This window comes from Terrapene carolina, unplaced genomic scaffold, assembly GCF_002925995.2.
Source record: "Terrapene carolina triunguis isolate 2854851 unplaced genomic scaffold, T_m_triunguis-2.0 Scaffold96, whole genome shotgun sequence".
NCBI classification, from domain to species: domain Eukaryota; kingdom Metazoa; phylum Chordata; order Testudines; family Emydidae; genus Terrapene; species Terrapene triunguis.
This window is the reverse complement of record NW_020664447.1, coordinates 60492830-60507169: the sequence shown is the minus strand read 5'-3', so window position 1 is coordinate 60507169 and position 14340 is coordinate 60492830. Positions and strand designations below refer to the sequence as shown.

The window sequence follows — 14340 nt, the reverse complement described above, 5'->3', positions numbered from 1 at the left end:
CTCCACCCACAGGCTCTCCCTAATGCCCTGCTTCCTTTCCCCTGCTTTCTCCCATACCCGCCCCTGCTCTCCCCGACAAGCCCTCAGCCCCACGGCTTTGCCCTCCCCCCGAATCCCCCCAAAACATTACCCCCCCTTCCTCCTGTGCCACGGGCGCCCCCTCCCTCTCACGCAGGCGGGCCGGCGGCGGGTCACATGGTGCGGGGGAGGGAGCGCGGCCTGTGGGACCCGGATCCGCCGCCATGCCGCTGCCTGTACCCGGCTGCCCTCGGCTCGGCCCGGCCCTGGCCCTCCTCCTGCTGCTCCTGGGCCCGGCGCGGCCCATCTCCTTCCAGCTGCCGGGCAAGGCCCGCAAGTGCCTGCGCGAGGAGATCCACCGCGACACGCTGGTCACCGGCGAGTACGAGATCGGGGTCCCGCCGGGGGCGGCCAGCGGCCCGTCCGCCAATCTCAAGGTGCGGGGGGCGGCCGGGGCCCGGCCGGGCCGAGGGGCAGCCCCGACCCGTCCCCGTGGACAGTCCCGTCGGGGGAGCGGTTCCCCGGATCAGGCCGGGCCTGCTCGGGTCGGGAAGCGGCGCGACTCGGCCCTAAGCTGAGCTCTGCGGGACCCACGGAAGGAAGTGCCCCCCCCCCCCCCGCGACCCCATTGCCACAGACACGCCGGGAGGGGACCAGGCACAGGGCCCATTGCGGTTCACTCTGTGCACATGGCATGTTGTTTTTTTTTGGGGGGGGGAATGTATCACAGCCATAGGGCCACGTTGAGGTTCACTCCGTGCCATGGCACGCTGGTGTGGAGGGGTCACAGCCATAGAGCCCCCCAGTGTGCCATGTGCACAGAGTGAACCCTGATGTGGATGTGTCACAGCCATGGAACCATGTCGAGGTTCACTCTGTGCACATGGCACGCTGGGGGAATGGGCCACAGCCATAGGGCCACACTGAGGTTCACGCAGTGCACATGGCCATACTGGGGAAAGGCTGACAGCTTTAGGGGTTCAGTCTGCACGTGGCACACTGGGGGGATGTGTCACAGCCATAGAGCCACGTTCAGGTTCACTCTACACATGGCACGCTGGGGGATGGGCCACAGCCGTAGAGCCACACTGGGGTTCACTCTGTGCACGTGGCTCACTGGGGGATGGGTGACAGCCGTAGGGACATATCGAGGTTCACTCTGTGGAAATCGCAACAGAGGGTCCTGTGGCACCTTTAAGACTAACAGAAGTATAGGGAGCATAAGCTTTCGTGGGTAAGAACCTCACTTCTTCAGATGCAAGTCTGTGGAAATGGCACACTGGGAGGATTGGTCACAGCCACAGGGCCACGTGCAGCTTGATCTCTGTGCACTGGGGGGAGAGTGACAGCAACAGTGATGCTGGGGTTCACTCTTCACATTGCACAGTGGGAATACAGATGGGAAGAGGGTTACAGTAACAGGGCCACACCAGGGCTCGCTCTCTGCATGTGGCACAGTGTAGCGGTATTGAGAAGGTCATGGAGATAGCATTATGTGGAGACTATTCCATCTTGCTGTTGCCAGGGGTGTTAGTGGCAGGTTTACTGAAGGGAGGGTGGCAGTTTGGCGCACTAGCGCTTGGAGGGCATTCCATGTGAGGAAGAAAGCACAGAAGTGGGAGCACAAGGAGGACGCGAGAGGACGTGAAAGGGTTGTTGGAGCTGAGGTTAAGGCCAAGCAGTGTGTGCACGAATAATACACATACACCATCCACGTGACAAACTGCCATTCTAATGCAGCTTTGACAGTCTTGCTTGCATCCCACCCAATAACATGTCCTCTCTGGTGGCCCCTTCTAACTTCACTGTCACCTCCCTCCCACCCACCCGAGCGGTGGTGTCACCTTGTGAATCAGTTTGTCAGAGACACGCTTCTTCTTAAATGTGGAATTTTCCCCCCTAATTGTCCCTGCCTGAGGTCCAGAAGGCTTGAGAATTTGTGATAAACTTAAGTACAATATCTTATGAATCCTCAGGGCCAGAAAAAGAAGCATTATCCCAGTGGAAAGGGAAGATTCCCAGCTTCACAGTGAGGGACACAACATCTGCCTTGAACCCAGGAAGGTCCCAGGATATCAGCCCTTATGCTACTTTTATGTCTAGAAAGGCTCTTTTACATCATTTTTAATTTTATTAAATGTTAGGCTATGTCTAGACTTAAACTGCTGGAACTGCACCGCTCTAGTACTTCCGTGTAGATGCTCACTACAGTGATGGGAGGGGTTCTCAAGTCGCTTTAATTAATCCACCTCCCTGAGAGGCGGTAGCGAGGTCCACAGTTCAGCTTAACTATGTCCCTCAGGGTTTTTCACACTCATGAGTGACTAGCTGGTTCAACCTCACTTTTTAGGGCTGGTCTACACTGGGGGTGGGGATCGATGTAAGATACGCAACTTCAGCTACGGGAATAGCGTAGCTGAAGTCGACTTATCTTATTTCGACTTGCCTCGGGTTCTCACGGTGCGGGATCGACGGCCGCGGCTCCCCCATCGACTTCGCTACCGCCGCTCGCCCTGGTGGAGTTCTGGAATCGACGGGAGCGCGTTCGGGGATCGATATATCGCGTCTAGACAAGACGCGATATATCGATCCCCTATAGATCGATTACTACCCGATTCGGCGGGTAGTCTGGACATACCCTTAGTGTAGATCTGGCCTAAGCTCGCTCTCCCTCTCTGCCTCAGCTCTGTACATTCATTGCATTCTGGATTCATTGTAAGAAGGATGGATACACAGTGGCTTAAGAACTCAAATATTTCTGCAGTTGTTTTTTGATAACACATGGCATATATAAAGCTCATGGTGGTGTGGTGGGTTATAGAGCCCCGTACGAGCAGAGTTTGTGCTTTGCAGCCTTTTCAGAACTGTGCTCTCTCCTCTGTTCTCACTCAGTGATCCAGTGTCTCCTGGTTCTTTGCTTGCGCGTCCTTTGTTCATCTGATTCCATTTCCTCTTCTGAGACTTATGTCTGCCACAGAAAGCCAGGTCCCTGATGCAGCATTACTCTTGGGCCAGGGTTGCATTCTGGCTTTGCTGCCTTATGGGGCATTGAGGTTAGTATCACTGGCAGAGGGAAATGTGATTTATTTTATTAGAATGTTAAACAAGCTTGGGTTGAAAATCGTCCCCTCCTCCTTGCAGCACTTCAGGCTTGGTAATAGTCTGTAGCATTTCTTGTCCCCTTCCCTTGTCATGCAGGACTGCTGTGGCCAACACTTGTGTTCTAAAGATGCTAGGTTTGGGCTCCTTTTCTATTGGGTGTGTTTGTGAAGTGGGGGCAGGGGGATTTGCTTAGGACAGGATGTCTCCAGGTGGCACCTTCCCCACAGCCTGGAAGGTCAGGTTGTCAGAGCAGCTTCCCAGCACTAGGTCACCAGGGTGTAGGAAGTTGGTAGTTACTGTGTGTTGTATTGAAGATGGTTCCTGTCACCGAGCTGGGCCCTGTGTGTTTGTGAAATCCCAACACTAACAGTGGTACTCTCTGTTCCTGAGGAATCTGCACAATGCGCCAGCTGGCTGCAGAGTGGATGCTCTTGGGTGGATGACGTCCCGCTTGGGCCTGGTCACATGTGGCTGTCTCATTGTTTAAGCCGGCAGTGTGGGGAATTGATGGGCTGTTTGTCAAGACAGAGAACAATGCTTTGTCTGTAAGGGATGGCATTACTGTAAATAACGTTTGAACATTAAGAAGAATCCCTTTCGGGTTAGCCTGTCCTTCCACAAGAGTGTTGGCTGGGCTATAAGCTGCTTCCCCCTCACACCCAGCTTGATGGGTAATGTGTCTGGCTGAGTCTGAATGACGGGTATCCAATACCGATGGAAGCAGACAGCAGAGCTGCCACTGTCTAAAATGCTACTTCTGGGCACTCTGCTTCTTCTTAGCATATGCGCAACGTGCCTCAGGTGGCACATGATCAGGATTCATCACCGAATTTGGTCCACTGGTCAGATCATTAGCTTCCCCGGCCCTGGCTGGCTACTGATGCGGGGAGTGCGATTTGAACGCTTATCCACCCCACCCCACCCCGGCATTCTGCTCCTAGTGTTAGAGACAAGGCAAAAAGGGGTCAGGCCTGTGTACCCCACAACCTCTTTTGTGGAAAGATAGCACTCAGAGCTTTCCCCAGAGTACAGCCGTGAGAATCCCAGTCAACTTTAAAAGGCAGTACTCCAAATACAAGGGACCCTTTAAAGTAGGTCCTTTTCTTTGTTTCCTTCACCGGACTCCAATGTGCAGACTCAATACAATATCATCCTGAATAATTTGAATTTGGTTAATCATAGTTGTTCTGTGAATGGTATGCAGGGTAGGCTAAGCAAGAAGCTGACCGAGTGTACCTTGTAGTCACTCTGCTGCTTGGATTAAGATGAAGCTCTGAATAGGAACTGCAGTACCAAAGCAGTGATTCACCTAGTCCAGCCTCCTGTCTCTGAAACTGACAAGTACCACATAGTTCCAAGGAAGGTGCAAAAAACCCCATAATAGACAATTATGAAATAACCTGCCCACAGAGGAAGTTTCTTCCTAACCTCCTGCCAGTTATGGCTTATACTCTTTAGCATGAGAGTTTATGTCCCTTATTATTTTTAACTTGTCTAATGAACCTGGTTGTTCTCATTATCCATATAAATATCTGAACCTCTTGTGAATCCTACTAAGCTCTTGGCCTCAATGATATTCTCTGGCAGGGAGTTAATTAGGTGTTGTGTTAATAGAAAAAGTATTTCCTTTCAGTTGTAAATATGTTCCCTTTCCATTTCATTGACTGTTTTGTGTGTCTTTGTTGTGTTTTCTTATCTCCTTTGTAAGTCTCAATGGTCTCAATGTCTTCATTTGGAAGACTTTCTAGACTTCTCATCACCTCAGCACCCCTTTATTTCTGCTATGTCTTTTGAGATAGGGGGAATCATCATATCTGAATAGCATTCTACATAAGGGCATACCATTGATTTATACAGTGATGTTAAAACCTTCACTATATCAGTTGGCATATTTGTTTGCTGCTTTTTTTTTTTTTTTAGCACTGCTGCACACTGAGAAGAGGTTTTAGTTAAGCTGTACACGGTGATGTCTTTCCTGAGTGGCACCTGCCATTGTGCTGTCAATTAATGTAACTTTGTTAGAACCGTCTCTAGATTTGACTAATCTAAATAATTTTGTGATAGCGCACAAATTAGCAGTTACTCCTTCTACGTATATAGTCTGTCTGATCTGCAGTCCTGCCTCTGAGCTGTGCTGTGAAGTGCCACTTCTACAGACCTTGGCATCCAAACATTGCCCAGCTCAGGGCGTATTGGCATTTGGCTCTAATGGTGCACATATGCCCCTTCTGCAGTTCTGCTGCTGGAGAGTCCGTTCTGTTTGTCCCTCGTTACCTCTCGCTGTAGGAGCCAGAGAATCTCTGTGCTTTGCTAAGCATTGCTTTGGGAATTTACAATCCTAGCATGTAAGGAGAAACTAAGGAGGCAATGAACAAGGATTCAGGGAATTAGACAACTTAAATTAGTCTGTGTCCAAGATGTTTTAACTAAAAAACCAGTGAAATCAGATCTTAGAAGCCTGCTGTTTTTGCCAGCCTGGGGGAGGAGAGGAATTGAAATGGGGCAGATGGACGCAAACTGCAGCAAACCCTAAAGAGGGCCCAGGAAGAGCCTGTTAAGTTTGTCCATGTGTCATTGAGGGACTGTGCTCCTGCCTGCGACGGTGCTTGAGCCACTCTCGCTGTCTGTCTCTCCTACAGATAACTGACTCAGCTGGACACATCCTCTACTCCAAGGAGGATGCCACTAAGGGCAAGTTCGCCTTCACCACTGAAGACTATGATATGTTCGAGGCTTGCTTCGAGAGCAAGCTCCCTGTGGGTGAGTGCAGAAAGCTGCTCCAAGCCCTCCCTCTTCCTTGCTCTTGGTGGAGTATGTTGGGTGAGGAGTCGGGGTGAAGCAATTTCAACTTCCAGTTTGCAAAGCACTTTGGGATTCTTCATGCTGAGAGGAATGGGCTCCTCTGGGATGAGGAGTTTCGTGTTACTGGTGCAGAACAGCTGTCGCTTGCATTAGGGTTGGGGGTGAAACGATCCTTGTGGCTCACCTGCAGAGCACTATGGGATGCTTCAGGCCCAGGCACAAGAGGAATGGGGTCACCGACAGGGAATTGTGATGGTGACTGTAGGAGCAGGTGGGCATCCCAGAAGTGCTGTTCCCATGCTGCCTCTCCTCACATCCCAATTCTGGCAGCACAGAGTAGGCTGATACCCTTTTGTCCTCCCCATTTGCCCACTTCTTCCTCCTCCTCTTTGGTGGTAGAGCGTGGTCCCTTTCTTGGGTGCACCCTGTGGCAGCAGCCCTGGGCTGGGCTGGGCTGGGAGCCCCTTCCCAGAGTGGTTGCAGCACCCTGCGATAGTTGCCTGTGGTTGCACAGGGTGTCCCTTCCTTTGAGTGATCCTTTGACGGAGGGAAGAGGAAGTGAGCAGGACGTCAGTCCTGTCCTTGTGCTGTAGGGACAGTTGCCTAACGAGCACTGGGGCTGCCGTTTCCTGTGAGTGTGACGCATTTGCCACTCTCTCTGCTGAGTAGCTGGGATCAAGTTCAGAACAAACACCCTGAAAACCGCAGGCATGTGGGTTCCAACCCCAATCTGGGGAAGGCTGATCTGATCCCTGCTGTAGCCTTACTTCGACTTGGGGTGCTCACCTCTTCTCACAGTCTCTGCAATGGTTCCCCTTTTGTGATCCCATTCCTCTTATGCCTTATCCTACAGGATCCCAGAGAGCTTTGCGGACTGGCCATAGAGATTGCTTCACTCCCACCCCCGACCTAAATGCAGGCACTTTGGTGTAGGATGGAGGAGCTGTTCTGCGCCAGGTTTAGGACTAGCTGAAATGGCAGACGCTAACCTAGCTTGGGATTTGGTCAGGCTGTAGGTTGTAAAACTCTGATTCTTGTGCAATGCTGAAGATCCTGTGCCATGTTGCATTAGAATCGGGGTGTTATAACCAAAATCCTGACCAAATTAGGGCTTTGATTTTACTTCTCATTCAAGAGATGGCTCCTCCAGGAGCACAGTCCCCCATCGCTTTGGAGGCTTGAGTCTCTTGGAGTGGAAGGTCCTGGCTCCTCTGGAATGTCAGCTCTGGGGGAATTGATTGAATTTTGCTGAGCTAATTCAGTTGGATAATTCTCCCTGCAGCCCTGTTAAGGGGTTTCCTACTGGACCCCTTTGGCATCTGTGAGCAGAGCAGTCGCAGCTGGGGTTGCAACCAGGGAGGAGCTCATCACTAGCAGAGCTGTGGCTTTCCTGGGAGGGCAAGCTGGGCAGCAGGAACTGTTGGTGGAGAAAACGCAGAGCCGTTGGGCCAGGTGGGTTCTGAACAACTAGGATTTCTCAACCCCCAGCCACAGAAATGGGGAAGAGGAAGTGAAAGGTGGCAGATCAGCTCCTTGTGCAGGGCCCCAGGATCTGGGACAGGGCAGCTTGCCAGACATGGGGATCTCTCCTAGCAACTCCTCTGAGTGTGGGTGGTGTACATCAGGCTGTTTCCCTCCTCCTTTATCCATTTGCCCTGCTCTGACAATTGCTGTGTTACAAGGCTCAGGTCAGAATTGCTATTAAGGCCAGTGTGGAGTACTAGCCACATTCCCCCCAGCAATAGAATAGCAGGAGCTGGATTCTCTGGGGGACTGGAGAATCACTTCACCACCAAAGCCTGGGGCAGCACCTTCCCTCTCTGCCTGGCACCCCGCGTTAGGAGCACAGAGACCCTGTCTGTCTGGAGCAGCCTGTTCTCTTCCTACCTTCCTTTTGGGGAGAACAGACCTTTAACAGCTTCGTCTGAGAGACACAGGTTAACTTGCATGTTTCCCCTTTGAGCTAGCACATTAGTAGTTGTGTGGACCCCGGTGAAGTTGCCCCAAGCCCAGCTACTCTCTCCCCACTTCGGGGTAACTCCAGCAGCTCTTCTGAAGTGGCCTGTGAAAGGCCCCATCTTCACAAAGGGCTTTGCAGGACCTGGGCAGAGTGAATCAGGACTCCCAGTCTCTAAAACCCCAGGATCACTGATTTTGCTTCACGTCTTGACACCACCAATTCCTCAGCTGCAAGAGGGAGCAGGGAGTTTATTGAAGGTCCTTGGGACCCAATGGAAACCACCCTGGGCCCCAGGCCCAGCAGCCTCCCAGGGGATCACCATCTGGCAGCCCCTGAAAATGTTAACCCCTCACAGTGCCTGCTCCCCACCCCTATTGCACTCATCAGCTCTCTCACTCTTCCTGCTATTTGGTGACTCTCCCCTCATCTCATGCTTCAAGGTTTGTTGTCCTGTCCACCAGGCTTCTCGCTCTCCTTACCTCAGCCTGAGGGTCCCAAAACCCCACCCAAACTTCTGTAATTTACATAATATGCAAAAAATCCCCCACTGATCTGCGTGCGTTGAAGGCCCTTGTGTGGCTGCTGGCTGTAGCTCCCCACCCTCCCTCTCAGCCTCCAAATCTGTCTGTATGACATAAACAAAATGTGTGGCAAATTGCTGAAATGTGAAACCACCAGGGCTTGCTGCGTATCATGGTGTCACTGGCAGATTATAATGGTTTTTAATTCTGTTTTAAGGATCTTTCCTCTCTGTGTGAATTATATTGACCAGTTTTTTAAACAAGAACTAGACAAAAAAAAATTCCATCCTGTGCAATCATAAAGACCTTCCCCCCCCTCCCCAAATTTGAACCCCGGGCTTTCAGATCCACAGCAGAGACATCTCTCGCTTGAGCTAAAGGAATACATTATACTCAGTGTGGAACAGCCGCTAGAAGAGGGTGCAAGACACACACGTTGCCAGTGGGTTATACAACTTTTTTGTAGACAGCAGTAGAATGTTGGAGAGTAGGAATCGTGGATTTTGTTCTCAGCTCTGGGAGGGAAGTGTTATCTAATGGTTAGAGCAGTGGTTGGTTAGAGGCAGGATAGCCAAACACCTAGCTTTGACGCATTCATTCTGAAAGCTTGTGTAGCTGAGGGGAATAAAGCTTGTGCCCTCTGTTATATTAGAGATCTGGGATATTTTCCCAGCTCTGCCTGAAGTGACCTTGTGTAACTCTGCATTTAACTTATTTGTAAATTGGGGGAATGATATGTGAGTATCTCCTAAGGAATCCTTGACTGTGCTTCCTGATAAGGACTCTGACGTGCATAATCAGTAGAGGTGAGATTAGAACTGGTGGTGTCCAGGCACCTTCCTTTAGGCTACAGGGTATTTGGATCTCTCATCTGCGAACACTTCCTAGTTGGGTGATGTGGTGGAACAGGCAGCATGATGTGGCTGAAATATGAGATGCCCTGGCAAATCCTGTATACTTGTGATCTTTTTCCCCTACACTCTCCCATATGTGGTAGTTGGCTGTAGCCCTGTATGCCTGTTGGCTTTAGGCTCCCCTGTTCTCCCCCAGCTTGTTTTTTGGCTGTCACCCTTCATATTTGCAATGACCTGCACCCTGGGGTGGCTGTTGTCTCTAGCGCTTGCTCTACTCATGTGTGTCTCTAGCCTGTCTGCTGAGTGGAGGTGGCTGTGTCTCCTGCCTTGGGAAGCCCTATTCAAAGTCTGGGCACACTTTAACAGTCTTGGTGCCTGGCAGCGGCTTGTGTCCTGTGCGCTTAGTGCTCTTAGCTACAGCTTGTTCTCATTATCTCCGGGAGCCCTTCCATCAGCCAGGGTTCATTCAGAAGGTCCTGTGATTTTAAGCAGGACTGTGCTGCCTCTGCAGCTGGCTGGAGACTCGCTGGGGGAGGAGTGTTGTGAATCTCTCTCCAATGGGGGGATTGGTGAGTTCCTGGCAGCCTGACAGCTGCACACAATGAATCCTTTCAATGCACTTCCAGGAACGGGGCGGATGCCGGACCAGCTCGTGATCCTGGACATGAAGCATGGAGTGGAAGCAAAGAACTATGAGGAGGTATGTCCCTTGCCTGCTGCCGGTACCTCAGAGCTCCTTCCTAGCAATCACGTGATGCTGTGTTTGGATCTGGGGCTTGCGATGGGAAACTGCTTTCCCAGCCATGATGACAGCCTATCTGCAGCTGGGAGCTTCCATTAGCGTCTCATGTGGTAGAGATCTAAAAAAACCCTGCTGCTCTAATTCTGGGTGGGCCGAGGCCCAAGAGGTAAGTTTCTCAGCCAGCCAGCATGACTTGGTTTTGGGGTTTAGATATTGGAGTCAATAACAGGCTGACACCAGTAGTTTCTGCTGCCCCAACAGCAGGGGGCAATGCAAGGAAAAGGCAAAGCCTCCTAAATGTGAAGCTTTATAATTTCCATTCACAGCCATGAGAGATGCTGATCCGCAGCCTCCCCGGAGGGGGCAGCTGCCTTTCTAGGGACAATTGCAGTGTTGGCTTGAAGTGGTGAGGCATGCTGAGCAGTATGCAGGGAGGAGGATTGTGCCTCGCTGTCCTTTCTGCAGGTGGGGCCCTGTTGTTGGGCCTGGACATGGGATACCAATTACCTGGGACAGTCACTAGCTGGTTTGGGGAGGGAGAGGGAAGTGAAGTTTGGTAGCTCTCTTGCAAATTGTTAGGTTTTTTCTAAGCTTGTATTTTCTGGCTTTTGACCCCTGCAGGGCTGGTGCCTGGGAAGATCAGTCGTAAGCTGGGGAAAGCTCTTGTACGTGTTCAATGGGAATAATAACTGAAAGCCACACGAAAGGATGTCCCCGGGAAGCAGGAATGGTTCAGGGAGTAGAGTGGGCAGCAAATTAGGCAGGAGTTTGCAGTGTTAGATGGCAGCAAAAAGGGTCAGTGCAGTTCTGAGGTAGGTAGGTAAAGACCTCACATCCTGGAGCAGGGATGGGACAGGCCCTCTCTGGGCTGACTGCACTTGGGACACTACAGCCAGTTCTGGGAATCTAGCATCCGGATATTAACAAATTATACTGAGCTAGGAGAAGAGAAAATAGGGATTGGTGGTAAATGTGTCTAGGTGGGACTATAACAGGACTATAATTGTGTGTATTTGAAAGATTAAGTATTATTCCCATTTTACAGATGAAGAGTGGAGGCACAGAGAGGGGAAGGGACTTTCCAAAGGTCATTTAGGAAGCCTGTAGCTGAGCCAAGAAAAGAATCTTGATCTCCCAAGTCTCAGCCTAGTACCTCAAGTAAAGACCATCCTTTTCCCTGCTGGGAAGTGAGTTAGGCCGTGAACCTGATGTGCAGAGCTGGGCCGAGGCAGCACCCACAGAGAAAGCTGAAGGAGTTGCTCTCCAAGAAGCTTTTTGTCAAGTTACCCTGCAGGCTCCCCTTCTTCCACAAGCAGAAGTCACTGCCCCTCCTTTCTGTCCACGGTGGACAGTGCTGACTCGCTTTATCCACCTACAGGTCAGGTTCTGCTCCCAGAGATTAGGCATCGAGAAATAGACTCAGGCTAAGAGTCTGCCCCAGTGTTTCCACCCCATGGTGTCTGCTAGGCAGAGTGTGGGTGAGCCGGCATTCCTAATCACTCCCACTGGCAAAGCTTAGCATTAAGGCGAGAGGGAGCTGTGCAACTGTCCTGTGTTTACTCAGTATACAGAATCCTCCTGCCACTCTGTGTCCCTCACTTGTTTTAGGAGAGTAACCAAAGGAAAAGAGACACGGAGAGGTGCTAGCAGCTGGGGTGGGCAGGGGAGAAGGCTCTTGCTCAGTCCACACAGTCAGGCTGAAATAGAACTTGAGGCAGCATTCCCATAATATTAGTAGGAGCATTGTAAGCAAGACATGAGAAAAAATTATTCCACTTGACTAGCATTGCTATGGCCTCAGCTGGAGTATTGTGTGCCGTTACGGGCACCACACTTCAGGAAAGATGTGGACGAATTGGAGAAGTCCAGAGAAGAGCAACAAAAATGATTAAAGGTCTAAAAAACATGACCTAAGAGGAAAGATTAAAAAATAAATGTTTTTGTGTAGTCTGGAGAAGAGAAGACTGAGGGGGACATAACAGTCTTCGAGTACATCAAAGATTGTTATAAAGAGGAGGGTGATAAATTGTTCTCCTTATCCACTGAGAACAGGACAAGAAATAACGAGCTTAAATTGCAGCAAGGGAGATTTAGATTAGACATTAGGAAAACTCTCTGACTGTAAGAGTAGCTAAACATTGAAACAAGTTACTTAGCGATGCTGTGGAATCCCCATCATTGGTGGCCTTTAAGAATAGGTTAGACAAATACCTGTCACGGATGGTCTAGGTAGCACTTAGTCCTACCATGAGTGCAGGGGACTGGACTAGAAGACCTATTGAGGTCCCTTCCAGTCCTACGATTCTAATATGTGAAAACAGGACCTCCAGACATGGGAAACTCCCTGATTCAGCAGCTCCTATGCCCTATTGACTTTCCTTGGCCCAGAGAAAGGGCCAGTGAAGAAGCTGGGTGTCCAGTACCTACACACATTTCTGGGGCCCCTTCTGCAGAAGAGGTCTTTCCTTTCTTGGCACTGCACATTACCTCCAAGTATTCACAACATAAGGAGATGAAGGGCTCGGTCATAGCTGGCAGAGGAAGGATTGCCCCCTAGTGTTCAGTCTGTGAATTACATAGAGCTGGATTCAAAGGACTGTGCTACTGTCCCTCATGTTGAAATATGCTGCCAGTCGAGGCCTTCTGCAGAACTTCAGCTTTCAGTATCCCTCTAAGTGTGAATCAAATTAAATTCTTACCCCAAAGACAAGTGGCTGATTAAGTCTTAGGGGGAGAGAGAAGGATGGATGGGCAGGGGTGGGGTCGTTCAGACAGATGCAAGTTCCTGTTATAGATGGGTAGCACCAGTGTAAAAAGTGATTGGCATTGGTGTGGCTTACCCCAATTTCAAACCAGGTAAGCTGCACCTGTACAAGTCATTTTCACAGCACAACTAGGTACGAGTTTGCACCAGTGTAACTGCACCATTGCAAAAATCCCACGGTAGACAAGCCCTCAGAACATCCATGCTCGTTAATAATGGAATAGTGGCATGATGGCAGACAGGTGGGTGCCCTGGAAGCCCTGGGTATATTTGCAGCGGATTAACAGATCTCCTTTAGTGCAGCTAAAGGAGACCTGTTAACCCCCTTCAGTCCTGCAAGTATGCAAAGGGGTGTTCAGGGCTTGGCCCAGTGAGAAGCTTAGGCTTTTCCCAGCAGAGCCTTCCCATTCGCCATCCTTCAGTTCTGGATGTGGAGAGCAACATCTTAGAGGAAGTCATCTTGAGTCTCTCTCACTTCTAGACTTGTTTCATCAGGTGCCTGACCAGAGGTTTAGTCACTGAGGGTATGTTTACACTGCAGTAAAAAACCTGTGGCACTTGGTCTCAGAGCCTGGGTCAGTTGTCTCAGGGCTCAGGCTGCGGGGCTAAAAACTGCAGTGGAGAGATTCATGCTTGGACTGGAGCCGGGGCTCTGAGACTCACCTTCCTTGTGGGGTTTTAGAGCTCGGGCTCTAGCCTGAGCTTGAAACTCTCTATTGCAATTTTTAGCCCCGCAGCCCGTGCCAGAGTCAATTAACCAGGGCTCTTGGCGCCTGGTGCCGCAGGTTTTTTATTGCAGTGTAAACGTACCCAAAGCTACTAGGAAAGGTGGTGTGCTGTGGGCCACTGTATGGGAAGGGGATTAATTGAGGAGGTGGCGGCATGGTATGCGTAAAGCCCTTTACTGAAATGATCAATTAGCTAATATTGGTCTGATTCTAAATATCTTTTTAAATCCATTCTCTCTTGCTGCTACTTTTTTTTAAAGTCACTGTTTATAGAATCCCCAGGTTTGAGCTCCCCCTGTTGGCTGCACAAAAAACAGCTTGAGCAGAATACTCTGTGCTGTCTATTTTACTCCTGGGGGAATTCTGCACCTCTGCGCAAGCACAGAATTATTGTTCCCTGCAGATTTTACTTTCTTCCTGCAGAGTAGTTAATTCATGCACCCGTCCCAGGCAGCGGTCTTACATGGGTGCATCTGGTTTGGGCGTCGGGAGCAGCTGGGGGAGACACAAAACACTGCTTCAGGGGGCTGGGTGTGAGTGCAAGACTCTGTCCCTCTTGCTTGGTATCGTGGTGTGCCCAGAGTGAGGGAGTGGCAGGGCTGAGGATGCCCCAGCCAGTGGCTCCTACCATGTATTGGGGTCCAGTTGGGCTGGAGGGGAGAGAAAGGACTTCCCCTTCCCTTGCATGGGCCTTCCTGGAGCCAGGGTTGGGTCAGACCCACCTCCAGAGCATCCAGGAAAAAAAAAAACAAAAAAAACCCCACACACACACCCACACACACACCTTCCCACCAAGCCCCACCCTTCTGCATCCAGACTCCCACCCCAGACCATCCCCTGCTGAGCCCC

General features: G+C 50.7%; 1 protein-coding gene across 1 annotated transcript in view; it reads left to right on the top strand.

The window, feature by feature from the left end:
- The first annotated feature begins 209 nt into the window (after positions 1–209).
- The window catches only part of TMED10 (transmembrane p24 trafficking protein 10), a 21593-nt gene continuing 7462 nt past the window's right edge, over positions 210–14340 (top strand). The window contains exons 1-3 of the mRNA XM_024192781.1: positions 210–455; positions 5760–5880; positions 9884–9957. Coding sequence (XP_024048549.1) covers positions 243–455; positions 5760–5880; positions 9884–9957 — 408 coding nt within the window. The 5' untranslated portion in view covers positions 210–242. The remainder of the gene's footprint in view (positions 456–5759; positions 5881–9883; positions 9958–14340) is intronic.